A 22,601-nucleotide genomic window follows, 5' to 3' on the forward strand; every position below is an offset into this window, starting at 1 on the left:
ACTAAAATATATAAATCATAACCTCTTAAAATATATTACATTAAATCAAAGTTCCAGCATATCATTAACAAAATGATTTGCGTCAAACAAATTTAAATTCACAATGAAAATGATTTCACAGAAAAGCAAAGTAAACCCAATACCTTTAGTAGTTTTTAGCATGCAAAACTTCAGCTTTGGGTAGAGTGGTTCCTTGTAGCATCATTAGAAAATCAGAATGCAAACTCAAGATCTTTTTGCATATTTTTGTTCATTTTAAATTGTCAATTCATAGCGACAGATTCACTTCTGCAATTAAATGCGGATACAATAGTTTTTATATCACCAAAAATAGACCATAGTCATTTTTGGAAGACTATTCTGCTCATCATTAGATCTTTTTTTTTTTTTGTCATACAGCTGAAAACCCCCTGATAGACGTTTTCAGCAACCAAGTCATAATATTGCTTACCAATGCATGGTGTTACAGCATGAACAGGTGTTCATGAATTCACAGATTGAAAATGTACAAGCAAATATTTTGTGCTTGTACACAGGCAGACTAAAAAACTGAGATGCACAAGTAACATTGTCAACAGCATAAATGTTTCACATCTATGCCACATATTTAAAAATGACACTTACAGCTTTACCACAAACACCTTAACAGTCATGACATACTATCCAACAAATCTGGTATTTAACCCTGTCGTATGTGTTTGGAAGAAATGGAAACAACAAAACAAACAGGATGACTTGAATCCAACTTTTCAATAATTAACAAATTTTAATTCTTTGCCATTAACAAAATAGTCCTCAATTTAAAATAAATATGGAATAATCACAATTATCCTTTTTGCTGACATCATGATCATAAACAAATTTCACAAAGGACAGGGATTGACTAAACTTTTCTTCCATATAGACAATCAAAACACAACAAAGTTAACATTGGACATTGTCTTTTCACTTACACGTACATTTGACCACCGTTACAAAAAATGAGCAAACAATGGCCATATACATGTTTTACTAAACTAATATCTGAAGTGCAATGAAGACATTTTGCACATATACATGTTGGAAATGTTTAACATTGTGACTAGTCTAACAGCAGTTAGATCTTTATCTCAGCCTTTACAGGGAAGAAACACTTTACACTGTCCATATTTACACTTTTTTCCTAGAAAAGTGTTCCAAGTGAGATATGTATCTGCCATATAAATGTTATACAAATGTTCCTAGCAGGATTAATTTTGTTTTGCATTTTCACAGTTTGATACAGAAACGTAAAAGCTTACATTAAGTTTTTTTTTTTATTAACCGTGTAATTGTGTTAACTTAAGTTGATTTCAGGCTTTCCTTGTCCAGAACAACAGACCTGCTCAGTTTGGGAAATGCATCAGCTGGTATTCAGGTAAGACATAAAAACCAACATATAATGTGTCCAGATTGTTCAGCAACTGACAAACAGTTCGCCTTAGAGGCCAGAAGAACACATGTAAGCCCACTTGCTCTTTACTAGCATCACCATGCTGATGTTCTCCAGTCCACTGGATCCATGCTCCATGGATCTTCTGCAGCACAGCTCGGCCACTGGTTGCTAGGTGTTTCTCTTAACCCCCCACACTAGCCTCCTGCTGCGTGGAATCTTTCTTTTCTCAGTACCTGTTTTGATGCTCATAGTGCCACCGGTTGAAATCGATGTTAAATGCCACAATACTGCCTGAGACCATGCCTGTGATCAAAGTCCTGGAGAGCAGCAAAATCATGAAAAAGTAACATGAGATTCCAGTGTTAGCAAACATAATGTTAGTAAAATACATTAAAAAACAAGACCACAATTAAACTTTACATTTGATTTCAATAGGGGTTGTTATGAAAGAACCAACACGTTTTAAAATGTATTAATTGATAAGATTGTTCCCATATGAACAGTTTGTAAAAAATGCCCATAATGGTGAATGAAACAAGCACAGGAGGTGAAAGTAAATTACTGGGTTCCTCTGACAACTGAAGCAGACCATTAAGTCAGTGTCTTTTTGCAGCCTCTTTGCTGTTGTGTCCATGGCTGGCTGGTATGTAGGAAAGCAGCTGATTTCACAGGGTCGTCTCAAACTGCTACACCCCAAGGGCTTAAATGCTCTAGTACAATGAACAAAGCTGCAGCAGAATGCCCCTCTGTAAATAGAGTTGCAGTGCAGGGCCCACTTGTTACCTAATGTCAACTTACTGAGGAAAAAATTTGTAACTGAATCAAGGGGTTCTTAAAATATTTAATTGAAGTTATTTGTTAAGTGGTGTTCAAATAACCATTAGAAATAGCATGTACAGTGGTACTTAATTTCAGTATCTTTAGTCCCTCCTGATGTGACTACTATTGTGACATTTAGTTATGCTATAACTAAATTAAAGTTTAACAAACACCATCCTCAGTCTGACCATCCACTGCTCACATTTACAGGTTGTGCAGTTATTCATGATGGTGCAGAGATAATTTTCTTAAGAACCAGGCTTCTGTTTAGGGCCGGACTGTAAATGCTGAGGGGGATTTGGCCTGTGGCTGTAAAGTGCAACTTGAATGTTAAGAGTCTGTAACCTCTCTTGACTGCCAGGGTCACATGATGACGTCAGGCTTATAGCCCCAGAGCGAACCCTGTAGCCTTTGCGCCGCCATTCAGGCACCCATTATACGACTCCTGACAAATTTTGTAGAATGCAAACATTGAGGAAAAAACACACTGCTGACCTGCCAGTAGGCTAGTGCAGTATGCATGTGTGCTCAGTGTTCTCCATTTACCCAACATAAGTGCATTTGCAGGAAATACCCCAGTAACTTTTGTCTCTATGGCAACTGTAGGTTCTGTTTAAAGGAAAAGCATGGCGGATATTCCAATGACTAAAACGCACAGTGACAGCCATAGCACAAGCAACACAAGGCTTTTTACATCAGCCTACACAGAATAGAGCACTGAAGATGTGGGAACATTTACATATGCACACATACAAACATTTCACTATTCACTAAGCTAGCCCACGCATGCACAGACAACACAAGCGCATAAATGCACAAGCCCACACAATGATTCTGTAAAACCAAAGAGAGCAGACATCATGCACTGCCTTGTTATACACTAAAATCTATGAACCATCTGGATATGATAAAATATGAGTTTGTTCTACTTTAGAGCTTAAAACTTTGCTCTTTATACCTCCTTTCTGATTGGTATTGATTAATTATGAGAAATCCATAAAGGATTTTGTCAATGTCCTGGATTCACCTCATCAAAGGACCTTCTGAAAACGGTTAATTTAGTTGTACACGTGTAGGAGACAGTTCATTAGCATGGCTTCCTGTATACATTCACTCTTCTCTCTTTGGCCCCAAAATTGCTACCATACTCCTGTCTGCTCTCACCTTTGATCATGTGATAGGTCCATGGCTCGGACACCAGCATCACAACCAGGGTAGACGTAGAGCTGTTTGAAGTCACAGGCCTGCCACACCTCCACCACACCATTATCCCCACCTGTGACCAGGTTGTGGCCATCACTGCTCAGAAGAATAGCCTGCAGTAGGGATTGAGAGCAGTTCAAGTTCATGTCACTTCCAACTTATCTTCTATAAACTGCAAACAGCTTTCCCTGGATGAGAAAGTAATGTTCACAAAATGGTCACCAACATTTGTAATAGTTGAGGTAAAGTATGAGAATGGCATGCAGCAATGATGTGCACTTAAAATTTTCTGGTTTATAATAATTGCACAATTATTGATATCTCAAATTTTTGAGCCTCTGAACCTTTGATTCCTCTGGTAGAGGATCTTTATGACATTATACTTTGATTCAGGCCATGTAAATTACTTGATCCCACATTTTTCAGGCAACCATCCATAAACCAACAAATTACCATCATCTTATCCAAATTGAAAACACCAAACAATGTCTGAATGTGCTTTTTTCAGTACAAAGGTACAGCCATATCTCTCATGGAGTACACTGGTGTCAAAAAAAATTCAGCATACCCTGGTGGAATCATTGACCTCCATTTGTGCCAGCAGTTTTCCATTAATGCTGAAATTGCAGAAGCGCCCCCTCTCGTAGTAGATGATGCAGTGGCCCTCGCTGGACACTGAGATGAGCCGTGGACACTGGTAGTGGTCTGGCCCCTCAAGAGCCCGCAGCAGGTCCCCTGTGATGGTGTGGACCAGACATGGACCCTCTGCCGAACCGAAACATACACACAATCACACATTAAAAAATTCAAGAAAACTGCTTAAAAAAAAAATACTACTTAGCATGCTCAGAGATCCTGGTCCAACCATTTTCTGTGATGTATTTGCATGCTGTTCAGCTGGATACACAGGCAGGTCTAAAGCATTCATTGAAATATATACCTGTCTACTGTATGTATGGCAATATGCCATCTTAAACCGTGAGTGTCCACAACAACTTCTTTTCCTTGCCATGACAATGACAAGGAAGGGAGACAGAAAAGTACACTGACCTTTGGCTCCGCTGATGACCAGGCCAAGCTCTGCGCAGACTGACACACACACAACTTCCTGGTCATGACCCGTCAGAACTGCTCGTGGTGCTGGGTAGTCACCTACAAGATGACAGATATATAGTATCATAAAACAACTTGATTTGATTGTTTAATTTAAGTGTCTGGTTCTGAAAATAGCACCTAAACAATCTGAATAACCAATAATCTAATTTTCATACATTTTCGAGGATTAGGACCACATGAAAAAATGATAAATATCTGCTTTTAATGATGTGGATTTATAGTTAATTTTAGCATGAGGATAGACAGAATTGTAATCTTACTGCTACAAAAGTAACATTAGTACATCTTGGATTCAAAGTGGGCAATTTTGTGAAGATTTATGACAGATTTGAGAAAAAGTCAGAATTCTTTACTCTTTTTTTTTTCTCTTACATGTGGCCTTTTTCCGTACCATCATCAGGCAATAAAATCATATAATTACAAGCACAACGATTGTGACACACACATCTGCTAGCAGGGAGGTCCCTTTGAATTGTCATGTAAATGCAAGGATGCCCACTGATGGCAGAAGAGCCACTTGATTTCATTCTGTGCGTCACATGATTGATGATGGCCAGGGGAGAGGTTAGTGAGGGGAGTTTCACAGCAACTGGAGTCGACCTCGAGGACTACCAGAGCGGTATCTGAAGAGGACTCTTTCCCATTTTATCATTAAATTAATGTAATAAGTGGAAATGATCTGTATTTGACAACAAACAAGTAAATGCAGACCAAAAACAGCCAATGTAAAGAAGAGAAATGGTTGAAATTTTACATTAAGTATTAAACCATAAAGGAATTAGTAGGATGGGTGGATTTTTTTAAAATAGATAATCCTATTGCAATTTGTGTGGGCCCTATGTATTCACCACAATCCAGCCACATGTCAACCTAATACCTTTGAATATACAGTGTGTGGTTCTTGGTATCCATACTTGGCTCAAAGTTCAGCCAATGCAGTGAAAGTTTCTCTGTCCAAGTAGATGACAGTAAAGCCCTGATAGATGATGTGGACATGTGTCAGACATCTCACCCCCTCCTCCCCCATCATCTCTTTCTCCAGCTCAGCATATCGCCTCTGCAGCTGTAGTGGTCCAGTCAGTGAGCTGGACTGTGATCGATGCAGCACAGTCCCTTAGAGACCAGGACCTGAGCTGCGCTGTCAGTCCTTGCACCCACTGTGAAGGGGGGCTGAATAGGACAAGTGTCAGAAAAAGCCTCTAGGGGGAAAAAGGGACCTTGTGCAGCTCACCTACCCCACAAAAGATTCAATCAGCCTGCACTGCATACCCCCCCCCCACCCTCTCCCAGCCCTTGGGACTAGCTGAAGTCAGCCACCACAATTACCCGGTGCAAATATCCCCTTGCACCGGTGTGATGGGCCGAGTCTGAGAGGCAGGGCCATGATTGAGCTGGAAGTTATTTTAATTATTAGACATTTAAGACACATGCAGCCTTTTGGGGCACGGGTGAAATCAATTTCTTGGGCACGCCACATCTGCAAGATGAGGGAGCAATGATCCAGAGGGCTGCTACATATTCACACATCCTTCAGCAAGCATTATAGAAAATATAATGGGCATGAAATCACCTCAGTGAGACTCGTGGAGAAGATTGTTCAATGAATAAGCCAATAAGTGAGAGAATAAAGAGGACTTCAAGTGTGAAGATATGAAAAGACGGTTTACCCCTGAGGGTCCTTGCAAATGCGTGTCACCTACATTTGAGCATAACTGATATTGGCTGGCTGCAGGTGTTTGTATAGTGTTGTGTGAAATGTACAGTATGTAAAGTTTTTATCCAATTCTCAGGTATTTTCCACTGCACTGTCCCTTCTCAAAGTCCACGTTCCCACAAGTCTAGTGCTCTGCATTCTTGCACCGAGCTGGGTTAGAATCTGCTGCATCCACAGTGTTTGACAACATGTAACACATATTGATGAGATAGTGATAAAAGATTGGACATGATTTGATTGAGTGAAAACATATCCTGTCTTTTGTTTCTTGAGATGAGCTATGTAGCTTCCTTCTCCTTTGTCCGTTGAAGATGCATTGTAAGCACTAGTAGCGTGAATATCAGGGGAATACTGTTTTCCTGCTGCAGAAACACAAGTGCTATTGCCCCTTGCTAATTGGAGGCAACCAAGCTGAAATTCTTAATTAACTGTCGGAGCCTCAGTGAAGTTAATTAGAGAACACTTGCAACTAATCTAGAGCTCCTGGAATCTTTGACAATCTTTGTCAAAGATTTTGGATTTTGGATCTTTGGAAACACAAGATCCTCTAACACACATACACACACATTGTCTTTATTTCTGGGTGACAATACAAACACACTCTCCTCCTCATATTCAATGTTTCAATTCCACACCATATATGGTGGTCCTCACTTGTACAGTACTACAATGTCTGCTTCCCCTACCCTGATGGATTGTTTTGAACACAGACAATCAGTGAGAATGAGCAACTAAATGAACTAAGCAGCAGAAATCGCACACTGGGGTCAACCCCTTATGCATGCCAAGACATCTGGAGTCCTGTACTTGAAAGCAGCCCAGCTCAATGCAAACTAATTTATCATAGCTACAATGCATGAAAATTGTCTTCTTCCCTGTCTCTCCACATTATTTTATTTCTAGGGTAGAATGATTTTTTCCAGTGGCGATCAAAGACTTGCACTTCCTATATAACGTTTTAAAGATACAAATGATGACATCATGCACCAAATGGGTGAAACATTAAACAGTGTCAAAACAGTTCTGTAACTTTATCCAGAGGGTGATGCTACTGTATACTGTATATGTGTGTATCTGTATGGCACATGCGTACTCTTACTCACTGTTATTGGGGTTGTCGCCGATAATATGGTGCCGTCCACTCCAATACCACAGCAGAAGTGTTGCATCCCTGGACCCAGAGACGATGTAACAGTCTCCTCCAATGTATGACTCTGATCTGGCCAGACATGTCACCACGTCCCAATGGCCAAAAACTATCTGGGTCAGCTTGCCTAAAGAAAATATGTACAAACATGTTTTCGTTGGCAAATATTGCTAGTCAGAAGTTCCTGAAATGCAACATGCTCAAATTACTGCCCAACTGACTGCTGTTAAGAGAGCATTGAATGACACACTGGACACACTATTTCCAAAATAGTTGAATCAATAGTTCCCAGCCATTTTGGACCATAACCTCTTGCATTCAAATTTTCTCTTGTGCTAATTATGCTCTACTATGCTTTTTGTAATTTATTGCAAATATGGCTCCCATTTGTGTGCCACGGTACCACATCTAGTACTCAGACTACAATTCCCAAGTTGTGGAGCCTCTGCCATCAGGGTACACCACAGGTGTTCTGCATGCTGCCAATGACTGGAATGGGATTGGTTGTTTCTGCCTGCCTGTCCGTTGTTGTTTCATGTGTGCTCTGATGAAGGTCTGATAGATCGAAAGCTTAGCTATTAAAGTGATTTACTGCATAAATCTAAGTGTGCTGAAACTTTTTTCGTCAAATTTGCCATCTTTATGCCTCCTGCACCTTAGCAAAGACTCAGCCAGGAGAAGCAGTGGTGTGTTATATTGGAAGGATTTTATGCTAGAAGAGGTGAAAGTATTCATTGTTGATAGGAGAAAAGAAAAAATGAGAAAACATACATATAATATACAACAGATTTTCTCTATTGTTTTGATTTTCTTGTGATTCATCTTGGAACTAGAGGTAGTCCTGACCCCATGTTTGGAGGTATTGACTTAAAAGGCGCTTGTCAATCATTTATATAACTAAACAGGTATGATGCAGACATTATCACCATTCTCCCACTGAATCACTATCAATGGAAAGGAAATTAGCAAAAACATAAAAACATTTTAACTTGTCGGTTAGTTCCAGTGTAGTACTGTATTGTGGTCCATTTTTCTACAAGGCTTGTCAGGGGGAGCAGTGACAATACTGTATTATACCCATCATAGCACTCAGTCCTCCACACATCAGCGCACACCTCTATAGGAAATAGAGTTTACACTGCAACCTACCTGTCTCGGAGGAGTACACACGAAAGCTCTTGTCCCAGAAGCCACACACCAGTATGTAGCGGTTGTCAGCTGTCACCACGAAACAGTGTGTGGTGATTTGGATGCTCTGGTCCACTAGGTCTGTGATCTGACGCTTGTTGCCTCCACTATTGTTGGCTGTGGAGGAAAAAAAAAAGAAAAACATTGCCTGTAATACCTGAAGTATTGACATATATTCTGTTTAAGTTATTAATTACAACATACAGCTGAAATAGATGTAAAAGTCAAAGGTCATGTTTTTTGTTTAAGAGTTTCTACTCAAAATAAGGAAGCATGCTCACCAATCAGAGAATCCATCTCTATAGGTAGGTGATGGGCCTGCTCCAGAGAGTAGCCTGGTGCTCCTCGGAGACCTGGATTCAGGCAGGGATGCATAAGAATTAATCATTGAGGCTATTCCTCTGCATATGTGCATTCTTACACATGCACACACCTGTTCCCTTCTCAGAGCCATAGTTAATTCATTGTCTCTTGTAGGACGTGGAAGCATTGGAGGTCCATCAGAAAGATTTCCATCTATCTTACTGGGCTTTTTTTCAGAGTGCCAAACTAAATTGAGACATTTTATCCATGCAATCTGTAACTGGAGCTAGTTTTATAACAGGAACATACCTGAAAATATGGAGGCCTTATTATCATCATTATTCTGAAAAGCCAAACCATATTTCCCTCCTCTTTGACAGGATGGCAAGGGTGCTGCAGCTGTGTTCATTAGTGTGGGAGCAGCCAGTGCAGCCACACAGTGTGGACTCTTTGGTCCTGAGCTCAGTATGTTTCTACAGTGACAGATGGGGACGTGTGAGGAGAATGTGGTGCAGTTGAGGCCTAATTTCCTAGTAACCATTGCTTTGCCCCTCTGACCCTGAGGTGAGGCCGAGTCTCGAGGAGGGGCTCTGTGGGTAATGTTGTTCACACATGTCTGAAAAGGAACATGTGGAAACACTCATGGTCAGCTTACCTAGGAGGTGCTAGCCTCTCACATAGCCAGCTGGCTACAGCTCTATTATGAGCAATGGGAAGGTTTGTGTGTGAAGATAATGAAGTGATTTTACAGGGCCACTTCTGTGGTAGGTATCACATGAGGTGTGGCACAGGTTTTTTTTTTTGTTGCGAGGGCATATGTGAGCTTTTGAGCACATCACCTGCCATGTGCGTTGAGCTCCACTCACCAACGGTGTTGTGCCATCGGTTGACGGCAAATAGGCGACTGCAGGTGACAGTGACCACAGCAGGTACAGTAAGATGGGGCAGGGTGTTGGCTGCCACATGAGTTACTGGCGAATTGGATGGAAACTTCAATACCATGATGACATCCTGCTGCATCTGGTCCTTGAACATAAGAGGACTCTGTGGAAGGAAACACTATTGAGTAGAAGAGAGAAAAGACGGAGTGGGGGACGGGAAAGGATGTAGCGATGTGATGGTGGGAAAGGAGGAGGAGTACAAGGAAAGAGTGGCAAGGAGAGGAAGGAGCAGGGATGAAGATGAAAAGAAGAAGTATGAGAAGACGAGAGAAAAAGAATGGAAAGAGGCAATTAGTGTGGAGGTTGGGGGAAAAACTAGGTTCAGACACAGGAGAGAGTCATGCACTGGTCCTGGACAGTGCAGTCAGACAAGGGACTGGTCAGACAAGGGTAAGACATGAAAAACTGAGATGAAGTAGGCTGTACACATGAGATGGTGCATACGTGATATACATGCAGCAGAGAGATTCAGTTTGGTCCACACACAATAAGCATTAAAAGAGATTGCATGAGTTTTTGAACATGTGCTTATTTTACCACTGTAAAATTAAACTCAACCTTTAAAGTCCTGATTTTAAGGAGGAAAAGCAATGGAGGAGGTAGTGATCCCGACAATACTGAGAGTTTTCAACTAGTTTCAGCTCTCATCTTATCCTTAGTTTTAGGGGCTTTTGACAGAAGTGGATGAAAACATTTACATCTGTTGCAAAAGTAGTAAATTGAACCCAAGGGTCTCACAGGGATCTGCCATACAAAGTTTCTTGCAGGGAGAGAGGAACAGAGAGAGCCATGTGAGGATAATGAGGGCTAGGCTGGCTATTACATGGATTAGACAGGGAAGAGCAGCTTACAGCAGACAGAAGGGAGCTTCTAGGCCAGTAGGGAGCACTCTTCCCTTTACACCACACTGCTAGTTGGCAGTAACAGCTATAAAACAGTGCAGACAACTCGCACTGAAAATTTGTTGTTATATTGCGGGTCTGTGACCTACATGAGTTAAGTTTCTGAAATATTTATCTTTTGTTATAAAAAAGACTGGATTTAAGGAAATATATTGACATGAGAAGTCAAGGAACATCTATCTCAATCTTATGTCTACCTACAAACACAGGCACGCAAACATCCAGCTCACACAGGTCCACAGATCCTTTCATACACACACACCACCTCCAGAGGTGCAGGGAATTTTCTAGCATGCTCGTTGCTCTCACCAGGTGCATGGCGGAGCTGCGTGGAGGATGTGGCTCAATAAGCAACTGAGATGGCGTCTGTCCAAAGCTCTGGATCTGCGCCTCTGTGGCCTGCGGGAGAGAGAGAGGGGAGAAGGAGAGAGAGAGCGGCTGTCACAATCAATATGCATCAAAGTGATGGGTCAATGCGTTACTTGACAATGCAAGCAAATCCTAACTCAGCCGTGCCTCTGAGGGAGGGGGGAGGTAAAGGGAAAGGGGAGCACTCCCAATCCGCCTGGGTGCTCCCCCTTCCCCCTCAGCCTGCAGAGTCATCCAAGTGTTAGTATGGAAGAGACAAGCCTTTTCCTATTAACATGCTTCAGTTAACCATTCCCATTTCCAGGCGCAGGGGCCCCCACTGCATAAACGTTAACCTGGAGTGACATCTAGCTAGGACTGCAGCAGGCCGGCTCGCTTTTAGATGTTATTGTGCCTGAAACAAAGGGGAAAAGCATGTCCATGCACATACATACAAGTGAAACAGAGGCACAAAATCACACAAGCAGACCAGGGTGATTTGGTAGGGGGTATATTGGTGATGGATGATTTGCGGGGTATAAACTGTGATTCTGGATGCTTGTGACTGAAGAAAACTAAAAACTAAACTAAAAACAACATGTCGCACCTTGAGTGGAGGGAAAAAGAGAACAACACACCACAAGAGGACTATTTTACTGTTACTAGAAAATACATTTTGTTTAAATAGACAAAAGATCTGCTTTGCTTCAAGTGAGTAAGGAAAAAAAACAAGCAGTAAGAGCTGCTGAGCTTGACTGAAAGTGGGGCACTCCACGGTGGAAGTGATTGATGTGACTGGAGCCACTTCCACCATCAGAGGGGAGCTTGTAGACGTCCGTCAATGCCACTGTGCACAATGGAACATACATCGCTCAGCCTTTCGCCCGCCCTTCTGACTGCCTGGGTGACTAGCCCTCATTTTCCTCCGCCTGTACACACCACTCACTATCAAAAGGACCTATTGGGTAGCACATGCCACAAAAGGAGATGCGGCACAGGATGTTTGGAGGTGATACTGAATTAGGACAGGCCACCTGCAAGCCAAACAGTTGCCCCAACACCCCCTGGTCACTTCCTATCTTCCACAGCACCAAAAAAAGGCCTGTCCACATGGTTGAGTGCTGTCGCACAGCAGTGAAAGTTTCATGTGAGTTGGTGAGCACATTTGGCAACCATTAAGTGTTAGTCAGTGTTTCTTTACAACGCAGTCTGTCAAGTAATAAGCAACTGACATTATGGCTATTTAAGGTTAGGCTTGGGGTGAGGGTCACAATGTCTGTTCAAATAAAGAAATTTGATACAAAGATCAGAAAGGCTGAGAGGGCCATGTGGAAAACATCACCATATTTCTTGTGATGATTCTATTACTAGGGAAACAGGGCTGCTGCATGTCCCGTTTTGGTAGTCTCAGACAACCTTGACGCCCAGCAATTATTTCCAGAGTACAAGGGGGAGGATTTGTCTGTATGTGTTTGTGTTTTTGTGTATCTGTGTCAGAGGATGTATGTCTGACTTGTTGAAGGTTAACTCAAGAACATGTTCCTCCACTAGATGATCAAAACATGTCAATATCTCTCAGGTGCTTCAACACTAATCCTCTCTGAGGTATGTCAGAAACATATCTCTATCTCAGTCTGAGATGGAGAGCACTTAACAGGCAGTTCATTAGTTTAAGTCACTTCAGGCTCTGCTTTTTGGCTGATAAGTGACACTTATTGCCAAAGCCATCTGGATGATCTCCCCCCCCAGCAAAAACCGTCTTGCTTGGGTGAGCACCAAACATCCATCATAACACACCGTGTCTGCATGTCTGTCTGTCCGACTTTGTTCGCATCTGATTTTGGCATGAGCAAAAGACTTCAGAGGTGAGTGGCTACAGCTCTCTCTCTATTTGCTGCCTGGTCCCCAAACTGGTGACAGAGAGTCTATGTGGAGAATGATCCCCCAACAGCATCCTCCAGTGCACTCATGCAATGCAGCAACACAACAGCTCTGTCAGACAGAACGCAAACACGGCCTTGTAGTGACCTGCTAAGCAGCGTGGGATCATGCTGAGTCACAACACCTGAGTTCAGTGGTGGTAACTACAAATATGAAGCTATAACTGTGTTTCATTCCCATGTGACTACACTACTGTCCATTCTTTACATACCAATCAAAATTTGTTTAAAGTAGGCTTATCTAGATTTATTTTAATCCTCAAGTACTAACAAAGAATTACCCTAAGGGTGCTTCTTGAGTGACAGCTTGGGAGTGACATTTGCGCTACTGTATATGGGAGCAGAAATGTCTCAAACGATGTGTTAACCTGCAGGTGATTATGTCTTATGCAACTATCATCAATGAGAATGTACACTCAATCCTATATGCTTTTCTTATCATTAAGGTCAAGCATTTAAACACTTCACTACAAAACTATCAAGGTGAAATCAAATTAAAGTATGTCAGCTGCTTCAAAGCCCTTCATTGGCTAGCCAAAGCACACTTTGTTGTCTTTGTCAATTCAGAGGGGACGGGAGGGGCAGTGGCTGCTGAGGAGGAATAGAGTCCCACTGATGAATAATTTGTCTGTTTACTTCTGAGTGACACAGCAGGGTCTGAATCAAGGGGTTGCTGTCATGTTTTTCCATAAGAGAAGGCTGTCAGGAGGAGCATCACTGAGAAGGACTGCTGTTCCGGCAGTGTGCCCAGTGGAGCTGTCATCGTGCCCTCAACCAGAGGCCCGGCGGCATGTCAGAGTGTGTCATCATTTCCATCTGACACACGGACGGAAATTATCTCTCATGACCTCTAATTTCTTGACATTTCAAATGCCTTAATTGTTGTGACTAATGCCAGATCTGCAGTTTCACCTGTCAGGCTCAGAATGAATCAATACCCTAGAGTCAATCGTCACATTTCAGCAGGTCTTAGCGAGACATTCATTGGGCACTTTTCCATGCTCCACCTCACTGACTCACTCAGGCAGTTCAAAGACTGGCTTGTGTGGGACAGGAGGAGTGATAAAACAATAAGGGGAATAACGGTACAATAAATCCTGCAGGAAATCACCAACAGAATTATCATATTGTTGTCATAGACTTTGCAGGAAGTTCTTCACCTTAAATGAAAGGATCTCACTCTTTCAGACCAAAGCGTATGTGTTCCCACCTCCCTCTGTTGTGGCTACACTGCCGGGGTCTCTTAGTCCCTCTTGTTTGTACTGTACACAACTGCTGAGTGAAAGCCTCTCTTAGCTTTAGTACTATGGTGCAGAGGTACTGGCTCACAGACTCACATGCAGTAACATGCACATGCAGCCGTCCCGATGACCAAAACAAAGGACAGAGAAACTTGGACTACAACTACCACACATTGAGGGAGTGTCACTTCATTGTCTGCTCAGGTTGCTTTTGCACCACTATATCTGTATAGAAAATAGTTGTTTAATACCATATTAATGTTCTCAATGTTGCATTAAAAACATATTATTAATTTCACAGCAAGTATGGTAAAGCTATCATCTGTTTTGACATTGCCAGTAAATCTTCTTCACAACTTTGATATGCAAGGAAATGAAATAATTACACTTTATCGTCCCTGTTTAATAGCCTCGTTCATAATGCATTTTTAGGATACTGCCAGGTTTTATATATACAACGTTATACTTTATGTTACAGGGAGAGGAAAATCCATCTGGAATGCGAAACACGACTGAAGGTATGAAGGCTTGTCTTAATTAGTGCTCATCATCTCAGCATTACATCAGTTGCAATTAGCTGAGCCAATTTCTCTCTCCAGCACAAATACATTCACATGTCACAATAGTGACTACATCAACTGGGCACAATTAGGAAGTCTGAGTAGCAGGCTTCCTAATGTGCAACTAACTAACAATACTGTCATCTCTCAGGGTAACAGTAGGCAGGGTGTAAGACAGATAAAAACCCCTCAGCCTGATGCAAAAAAAAAAAAAGGTATCACCCAAACCTTTCTCAAAATGATGAAAACCAAACCTTTCACAATATTGTTTGGTAATTAGATTGGCCAAATCTTCTGCAGGTGATTTGCATAGTGGTCACTTGATAAATAAAGGCGCCCCTGGAAGTGACAGTATATAAATGACTTGTTTTGCAGACAGCAGATGGTGGATATCACAGGGAGAGACAAGCTCACACTGGAAAATACCACAATGCATGCCAGCTGCTGCAGTCTCCGGTCCCCTTTCCCCTCTACGCAATTAAGCTATTCACAAGAAGTACAGTCAAGCTAATAGATATTCAATTAATTAGTTAAGAACAAGAGGATTCACTCCCTCATATATTGACTGAGTGACCTTTGTGGATTGATCAATGTGATCAGTCAGATTCATTGATCTGATTAAGGGAAAGAACATGCAGTTTATTCAGTACCACCAAGAAAAGATGATGTTTCGATGGATCTATGAATAATGTGGACATATATTAAAAGATTACTTTTATTTTGAGATAACGTAAATTAATAACTCACATCATCACAAAATGACGCTAATCTCAAAGCAAACTTGATGAGTCAGTAGCTCTGTCCAATTTTCTCACGGGTTACATTTGCATGACACAATAATTGATTGACAGATGCATGATATGAATGCTCCCGGAGCTCCAGCACATGTCAGGACAAATAGAGACAGGAAGTTGTGCCTATGGTGAATAAGAGATGGGGGAGGGGCTTCGTCTCCATGGCAATATGTGTGTGCGCCTTACCTCTCTCAGCGAAGGGTCAGTAATACTGTCCAGCTTGGCGGAGCCCTCGTAAGTCAGGTAGTGAAAGACGTTGAGGGCACGCACCGCCTCTGGGCCTCGCTGCTTGTAGCCGAAAATAAGGTCAATCCACTGATGCAGCTGACATGACACAAACTCGCTTTCCAGGGCCTGTCAGAGGAGTACAGGGCAAGTAGAGGTGAGAGACATACCAGTAGCACAACATGGGCCAAAAGACACCACACAAATTGCACTTCCACACAAGACTGAACACAACAAAACATCGCCTACTTTACTGTACAAAGATGATCTACCAGGGCATTACACAGCACATCAAAAATCACAAAACTGAGTAAGAGTACTGTAAGGGAAAATAACTTAGATTCACTTAGATAAAGATAAGATTACAGAGAAAAGGCAGAGGCTGTACCCCTCCTTTTAATGTAATCAGCTAACTTACATTAAGCCTCCCATATCGCATTTCTCTGTCCACTTAAAATACCAATCGACTTTGTCTCTTTGCGTGGAGACAAAGAAATCAGTTCAATACTAACAAAATCCAATATACTGTAAAACCATCTGCAGGAGCAGCATTGATAAATCACTTGCGAGAGTGAAAAAGATGCTTGATTTCTTATAGGAACGTCAGTGAGAGATTTGGGATAAGATTTAAGGCTGATAATTATTCTATATATACCTATAGAAGCCATGCAGGGGAGGGGGGGGTGATGTATTGTTCCACAATACAGTACAATATAATTCCCATGCATGCTGGTGTAAGGCTTTGCTAGAGGAATTTACACTCCTCCCCTCGCGTCAGGAATAACAGCCATTACCAACAAAGCCTGCTCGAGCACACAGAGGCAGAGTTTGCCACAGGGCATATCACTACAATTGAAAGTGGCACATGCAAAGATGGGAAGTGGGAGGAAGAGGGAGGGAGGGAGAAGGAGAAAGAGGGAATGAAAAAAAGGAAGAGTGAGACAGAGGGGGAGGCTGGGAGAGATTCACTGACAGAAATAAAATAATAGAGGAAGCAAGAGTGTGGGCTAGCTACGGAACAGAACAAAAGAAAGACAAAAAATGGAGGACGAAGACTATGATTTTCTGGGCTTGTGAATACACTGGTCTGCGAATGTAACAATGCAAGGCAACATCACACACGTATCCTTCAGCAGTGAGAAAATATCCACTGTAATCCTTTTGTCTTCCTCTCTCCTTGTTTTAGAGATGCAGACATACCCATAACAACTCCCAGCCTCTTCCCTCCTAGCTCTACCCCTCCACCACCTCCAACTCTGCCGGTATACAAGCCTGATAGAGCTCGACCGGGCAGCGTGGGTAGACCACAGGGAAAGGTCACCTCCATAAGACCAGCCCAGCTCTGTCACTCCAGCTGAAAAGGTCAAGTGTGTTCCCACAGCCTTTTTCTACTTCTGGTCCAAAACATTGTGGCCCCCAACCTCAGGATAGATAACATGCATGAAACTTTGTGTCTTCATAGCAGTTTTTTTGAAGTTTCACTGTTTTTATGGAGGACCTACTCATCAAGCCTAAATTAGAAAGTTGAGGCATATCAAAGAGGAGTCTGATCAACCTAGACGAGACTGTAAATTCACCCATTAAATTCATTATATTCGTATTCATAAATTCGTTATTGGAGATATACATTTTACATACCACCATATAGGTTTGCATTTGCATGTAAATCTGAAATTGCAACATAACACATGAAATTTTAGAATCACATGTGAAAACATATTTGTTACACATGAAAGACTACATCTTCACTTGGCTTGTTTGCAAGGGCTTTATAGTGTAATTTAAAACACAAATGCAAACAGAATACAAACTGTATTCTTATTCTGTTCTCTGACTTTTATGAGTAGCTAGGCCAAGAATCATCAGCATGTGTACAGTGTACTCACATCGTGGTACACGATTTATGGTTATTAGAAAGAAAAAAGAAATGTGGATATGTGCTTAAAAATACATCTGCTCTGTTGTAAGCACATGCAATGGCCATTCATCATGTAGCTTTCCTATGAAATTTTTTGTGTTCTCTTTCATTAGGTTTAGTGGGAAGGAGAGCTGTTGAGTTTCTACAGTAAGTGATTCCAGATTAAAGGGAGAACAGAGTTTATCTGACGGCAAGAGACGGGTTGGATCTCCTCTTCTGTCTCTGTGCTGCTCCTGAAACCTGCTGAGAGTTGTGGACCACATGTTGATAAGCTGTCTGTATTAAACGTGAACACACAGACCTTCACACACGAAGGCTGGAAAGAGCCCTGCACACTGCAGAAGTGACGATGCCCGGCATTAGAGAGGGTAACACTATAGGGCAAACTTGCCCTCAGTCCTGTCCTTTGGTGACATCACTGAGGTCAGGGGTACAGTGTTAGTATTGAGTGGTGCACTTTATTAGATGTTTCATGAATAAGACAAGGAGACACAGATGCATGGGAAGGTTACAAAGAAGGGAGGGAAACAAATGTATTTGCTGCTGTGAGCGGGCACAAAATCTAAACGTAAATAATTTATCTTTAAAAAGTGCTTCTAATTTACATAATCACACCTTATAATAGATTTTTAGTGTGGTACTAGTAAATACATGTTGTAGTGTAATTTGAGTACAAAAATACCACAGTGAGTAACATGTCATGATATGGTGTGCCATATACTGCAGTGCAGGAGGAAGGTCTTTGATAAACCATATAAGAAAAATATATAAATATAAGTAATGAAATGAATTGTTACAATGACAAGGACAATGATTACTGCATTGCAACTTTTTCTCTTGGTAAAACTTACAAAAGGCTAGAGTAATGTTTTGTTAGTACAGACAAAGCATGCTGGGGTGAAGGATGAGGGTTGAATTTTTCTTGTTTTGTCATTAATGTTTTAATATCTGTGGATTTCCTAGATTACACCATATTGAATGTCACACATGCTTAAAACTTACCATCCTGTTGATCCTGACAAGGTCTTCAGGCTTCTTGGCCCAAGCTGGCAAGTCCACGTCACAAATCATGGTCCTGTCCTCCCTCATTCCCAGATGGTAGCCATTGCTGTTGACAAACATCTCCGGGAGGTAGTAGAACTCGGGAATCAGTTCCTACATTTCAAAGGAAGAGAGATTTTTTTTTCTTTTACAGCTCATTGACAGGACCACGTCTAATACCATAGTTTTCACTGTATAATCGCCCAAAAATTCAGCAAAGTGCAAGAAATAACACATGTGAGGACAGAGCCATGAAAAACAGAGAAAAAAGGCTCTGTATCCCACTGAGATGAAGTGAGAATTCAAGGGGAAAGGTAACACAAACAAACTAAACAGCAGGCCATGAGAAGGCGGTGAGAGGTGCTGGTCCAGTTATTCCAGGCAGAGGTGTTAGGTGTGTTAAATGAAACTGGAACTGAGTTTGGTTTTTCTCCCTGGTCTCTGGGCTCTTGTGATGAGGTCAGGACCTCGCAGTGGAGGGGAAGTCAGCATGGTAAAGGAGCCCCCTACATAGAGCCTGGTGTGATTCCATACATTGGAGAAGAGAGCAAATATTGACCTGTGTTTTGAGGAAAGACTATTCCTAAAGGCATTTCTCCTGTGTTGAAAGATCATACTGGTATTTCTTTTACATTTTTAACCCATTAAATACACATAATATATATTTCACATTGCTGCTAATCATTTTCCAAAGCACTTTATATGTTTTTAGACTTCTTACTTCACAGGCAACCATTTATATATTTCATAAACACCAACTTGCTGAGACTTGCTTGAGAAAGGTAAACTGCATTGAACATTTAGATGCCCTTTTTTTTTTTTTTTTTGCCAAAGTTGCATAGAGAGACTGTTTAAAAACTCTCACAACATTCATATTTGCTTATTATTATTTTTCTTCTGGGTTTGGCCCTCCAAAAATACAGCTTGAGCAATGCTCCTTAGCAGCTAAGTCTGAAATTCAGATGTTACCATCCTCGAAAGCCAGAGCATTTGGACAGACAGCACTTGTTCTCAACTGTATTACAATGCAACCAAAACATAACTTTGACAAAAAATAGCAATGGTAAAGGAGATGACATTTAATGATGACCTGTCTGAAAAAGTTTTGAATTCAGGTTTAACTTTTATAGCGCACTTGAATTAAATGGTGGTTTCCTGGATCTTAAGCAGTCAAACTAAAAAGTATGGCATGCTTTAGATAGGTAATAGGCTCAAAATACAATACTCCAGATATGGTCGTTTAATAAATTCTTTGAGGAAATGTTTTTGTGACATAAATTACTATATATATACTTTCTGTGGTTTCGCAGTCCCCACTCTAATCACTTATCCTCCTGATCATACAGCTATGACAGAATGAGTGAATAAAGCCTCTGCACAATGAGGCATATGCACACAAGGAATGTAGATCCTCCACTCTGTCCTCATTAGACAACATGCACACAAGACAAGTTAAGTGTTGTTGTCTGTCTCTTGAACTAAGCTTATAAACTGGGTGGACAGTATTTTAACTCCTTGTATCAGGCTTGTTTTATGAATGCAGCGTTTGTCAGATTCAGTGGAAATATAGAGTTTTATATTGCCTATGGGATACTTAACGTACAGAGGTTTTAGTCCCCTATAAATCACTGGCTTTTGAGGCAGTGAGTTAGAATGACATGGTACAGGCCAATAACACTGCTGGTCTGCTGTTGGTCACATTTCACCCTCTGTGCAAGACAGGGAAGTGAGCAAAGTAGCCATTCAATTCTGTTTCGCTCTCTCTCACACACACACACACGCACACGCACACGCACACACACACACACACACGCACACACACACACACGCACACGCACACACACACACACACGCACACGCACACACACACACGCGCACACACACACACACACCACGCTTTTCCTCCATTTTTTCGTTTGTAAACTTCCTGCCGTAACTCACCACCAAGCCGTTAAAACTGCCAGCTCTGTTTTCAAGCCACCCTCCCATGGCAGCCATTAATTCTCCAACAGCATCGTAATGGGCTAACAAGTCAATCACACAAGCCTCCATTGCTTTACACTGTGTCACCTTAATGACATGTTCGTCAAAATCTGTCACCAGTGGAGTGCTGCTGGATTTCTTCAGACAGCATGGTGGCAGTTTGTGTGTGTGTGTATGTATGAGTGTGTGCCCACTACTTCCAAGAAAAGTCTGCTTCTCTCAATCCATGGTGTCTGTGCCAGCTTAACATAACTGTATGTGCGCACAGACATAAATGAGAGGTATGGCTGCACAATAATGAAGGGGTAGTCCAGGAGGTGAGGGCTTGGTCGGCACAGGATTATTTCCATTTGACTTGCTCTTTTAGGAGGTCATCCCCATCAGGGGTTCAGCCTCCCTCGGTCTTGTCGTCATTACTGCTGGAGGAGGCCGAGGTTAATGAAGGAGAGACCCTGGAAAAAACAAGCTGCCTTTTAATCAGAGGCCTGATGGCCCACTCGCTGTACTGGGCCGAGGCTGACCTTAACCCCGAACTCTCCACTCAATCTCAGTCCCTACATTGTGGCTTTTTGAGCGCTTGTCTATATGTTTGGATGCCTTTCTGTTGGCATGCATGGAAACCTATCATTTTTTAATTTTATTTTGGATAGGATTATATTGATCACTTTCCTTTTTATATATACATAGTATGTTCAAGATAAAATATACAAAAAGAAATGGGTTGAGAGGCACGCAAACGATAGATTATAAAAAGAACGACAGGAAATGGTAAACTAATTAGTCATTATTAGTGGCATTGCCTCATAGTTTATGCCTATTGCACCATGAGGAAACCAAACAAGCCCTTGCGTAATATTTTTCTGTTTCTAATACATTATGAAATACTGTTAGTCATCCAGCACTGTCCTCCACAGTACAATGCCTCTCCTAATAGATCAGTAGCCATCTTAATGTTGTAAAAACAAATGTATGCAGACATACAAGTAGTTGAAAGTAGGCTGTATTTGTTAACAGGGTGGCATTTGACTATTCAGCTGTTCTCTGGCTTGCAGCTTTCTGCCTCTGCCTCACATAGATTGCTGGCTGCTCTCCCCCAGATCCTGGCGAGTAAAAGCCCTGTCCTTACATAAAAGACTACATTTTAAATAGCTTTTGTCATTAATGCTTTATTAATTGCCTGGGGCAACACTACCCGATGCAGGGTGTGCTAGAAATATATGACACTTTGAGGTCAGTGCGTATTCCTGCTGTGTGTTATGCAGTGGGCAAAATGGAGGCGAATCAGCAGGGTTCAGCGTTTTCAGTAACTGCTCTGTGGATTTGCAGAGGGAGGGCTTTGTCTTTCTCTCAGACACAGCCTTTGTTCAAACTCATGAGTGCTTGCATGCAGAGATACAAGATCAGTCTATCTCTGAAATAGTTTGTTTTCCAGATGACATAAATCAAATGTGCATTTCTAAGTGCTTAGGATATTCCTGTGCACTATGGGTCTTTGTGATTCACAGGCATTCATAATTAATAGCATATATTTTTGTAGTGGTGTTGAGGCACATTGGCTGAAGAGGGGAGCATAATGAGTGAGAGGCTTGGTAGTGTTATATTGCCAATTATACACTGTGTATAGTTGCAATTTTGCTGGTAGATATGCTGTGCAATATATATATATATATATATATTGATATTTACTGTGATTGTTCTCAGAATTAGATCCCTACAAGTCCATAACACCAGCTTAAAGAGGGTATGTGGCAAGGGAAAATAGATCAAAGATTTAACTTTCACTTTCTTAAGGGCATATTTTTTA

The 22,601-nt window shown here is 41.6% G+C and overlaps 1 protein-coding gene across 1 annotated transcript in view; it reads right to left on the minus strand.

Annotated features, from left to right (window-relative positions):
- Positions 1-1,390: 1,390 nt before the first annotated feature.
- The window catches only part of nbeab (neurobeachin b), a 191,559-nt gene continuing 170,348 nt past the window's right edge, over positions 1,391-22,601 (minus strand). The window contains exons 47-57 of the mRNA XM_070828730.1: positions 18,776-18,928; positions 15,817-15,984; positions 11,057-11,146; positions 9,771-9,963; positions 8,883-8,954; positions 8,563-8,718; positions 7,370-7,540; positions 4,487-4,588; positions 4,005-4,201; positions 3,398-3,549; positions 1,391-1,731 (exon numbers count right to left, since the gene is read on the minus strand). Of these exons, the coding sequence (XP_070684831.1) occupies positions 1,641-1,731; positions 3,398-3,549; positions 4,005-4,201; positions 4,487-4,588; positions 7,370-7,540; positions 8,563-8,718; positions 8,883-8,954; positions 9,771-9,963; positions 11,057-11,146; positions 15,817-15,984; positions 18,776-18,928 (1,545 nt within the window). The 3' untranslated portion in view covers positions 1,391-1,640. The remainder of the gene's footprint in view (positions 1,732-3,397; positions 3,550-4,004; positions 4,202-4,486; positions 4,589-7,369; positions 7,541-8,562; positions 8,719-8,882; positions 8,955-9,770; positions 9,964-11,056; positions 11,147-15,816; positions 15,985-18,775; positions 18,929-22,601) is intronic.

This window comes from Pempheris klunzingeri, chromosome 4, assembly GCF_042242105.1.
Source record: "Pempheris klunzingeri isolate RE-2024b chromosome 4, fPemKlu1.hap1, whole genome shotgun sequence".
NCBI lineage: Eukaryota > Metazoa > Chordata > Actinopteri > Acropomatiformes > Pempheridae > Pempheris > Pempheris klunzingeri.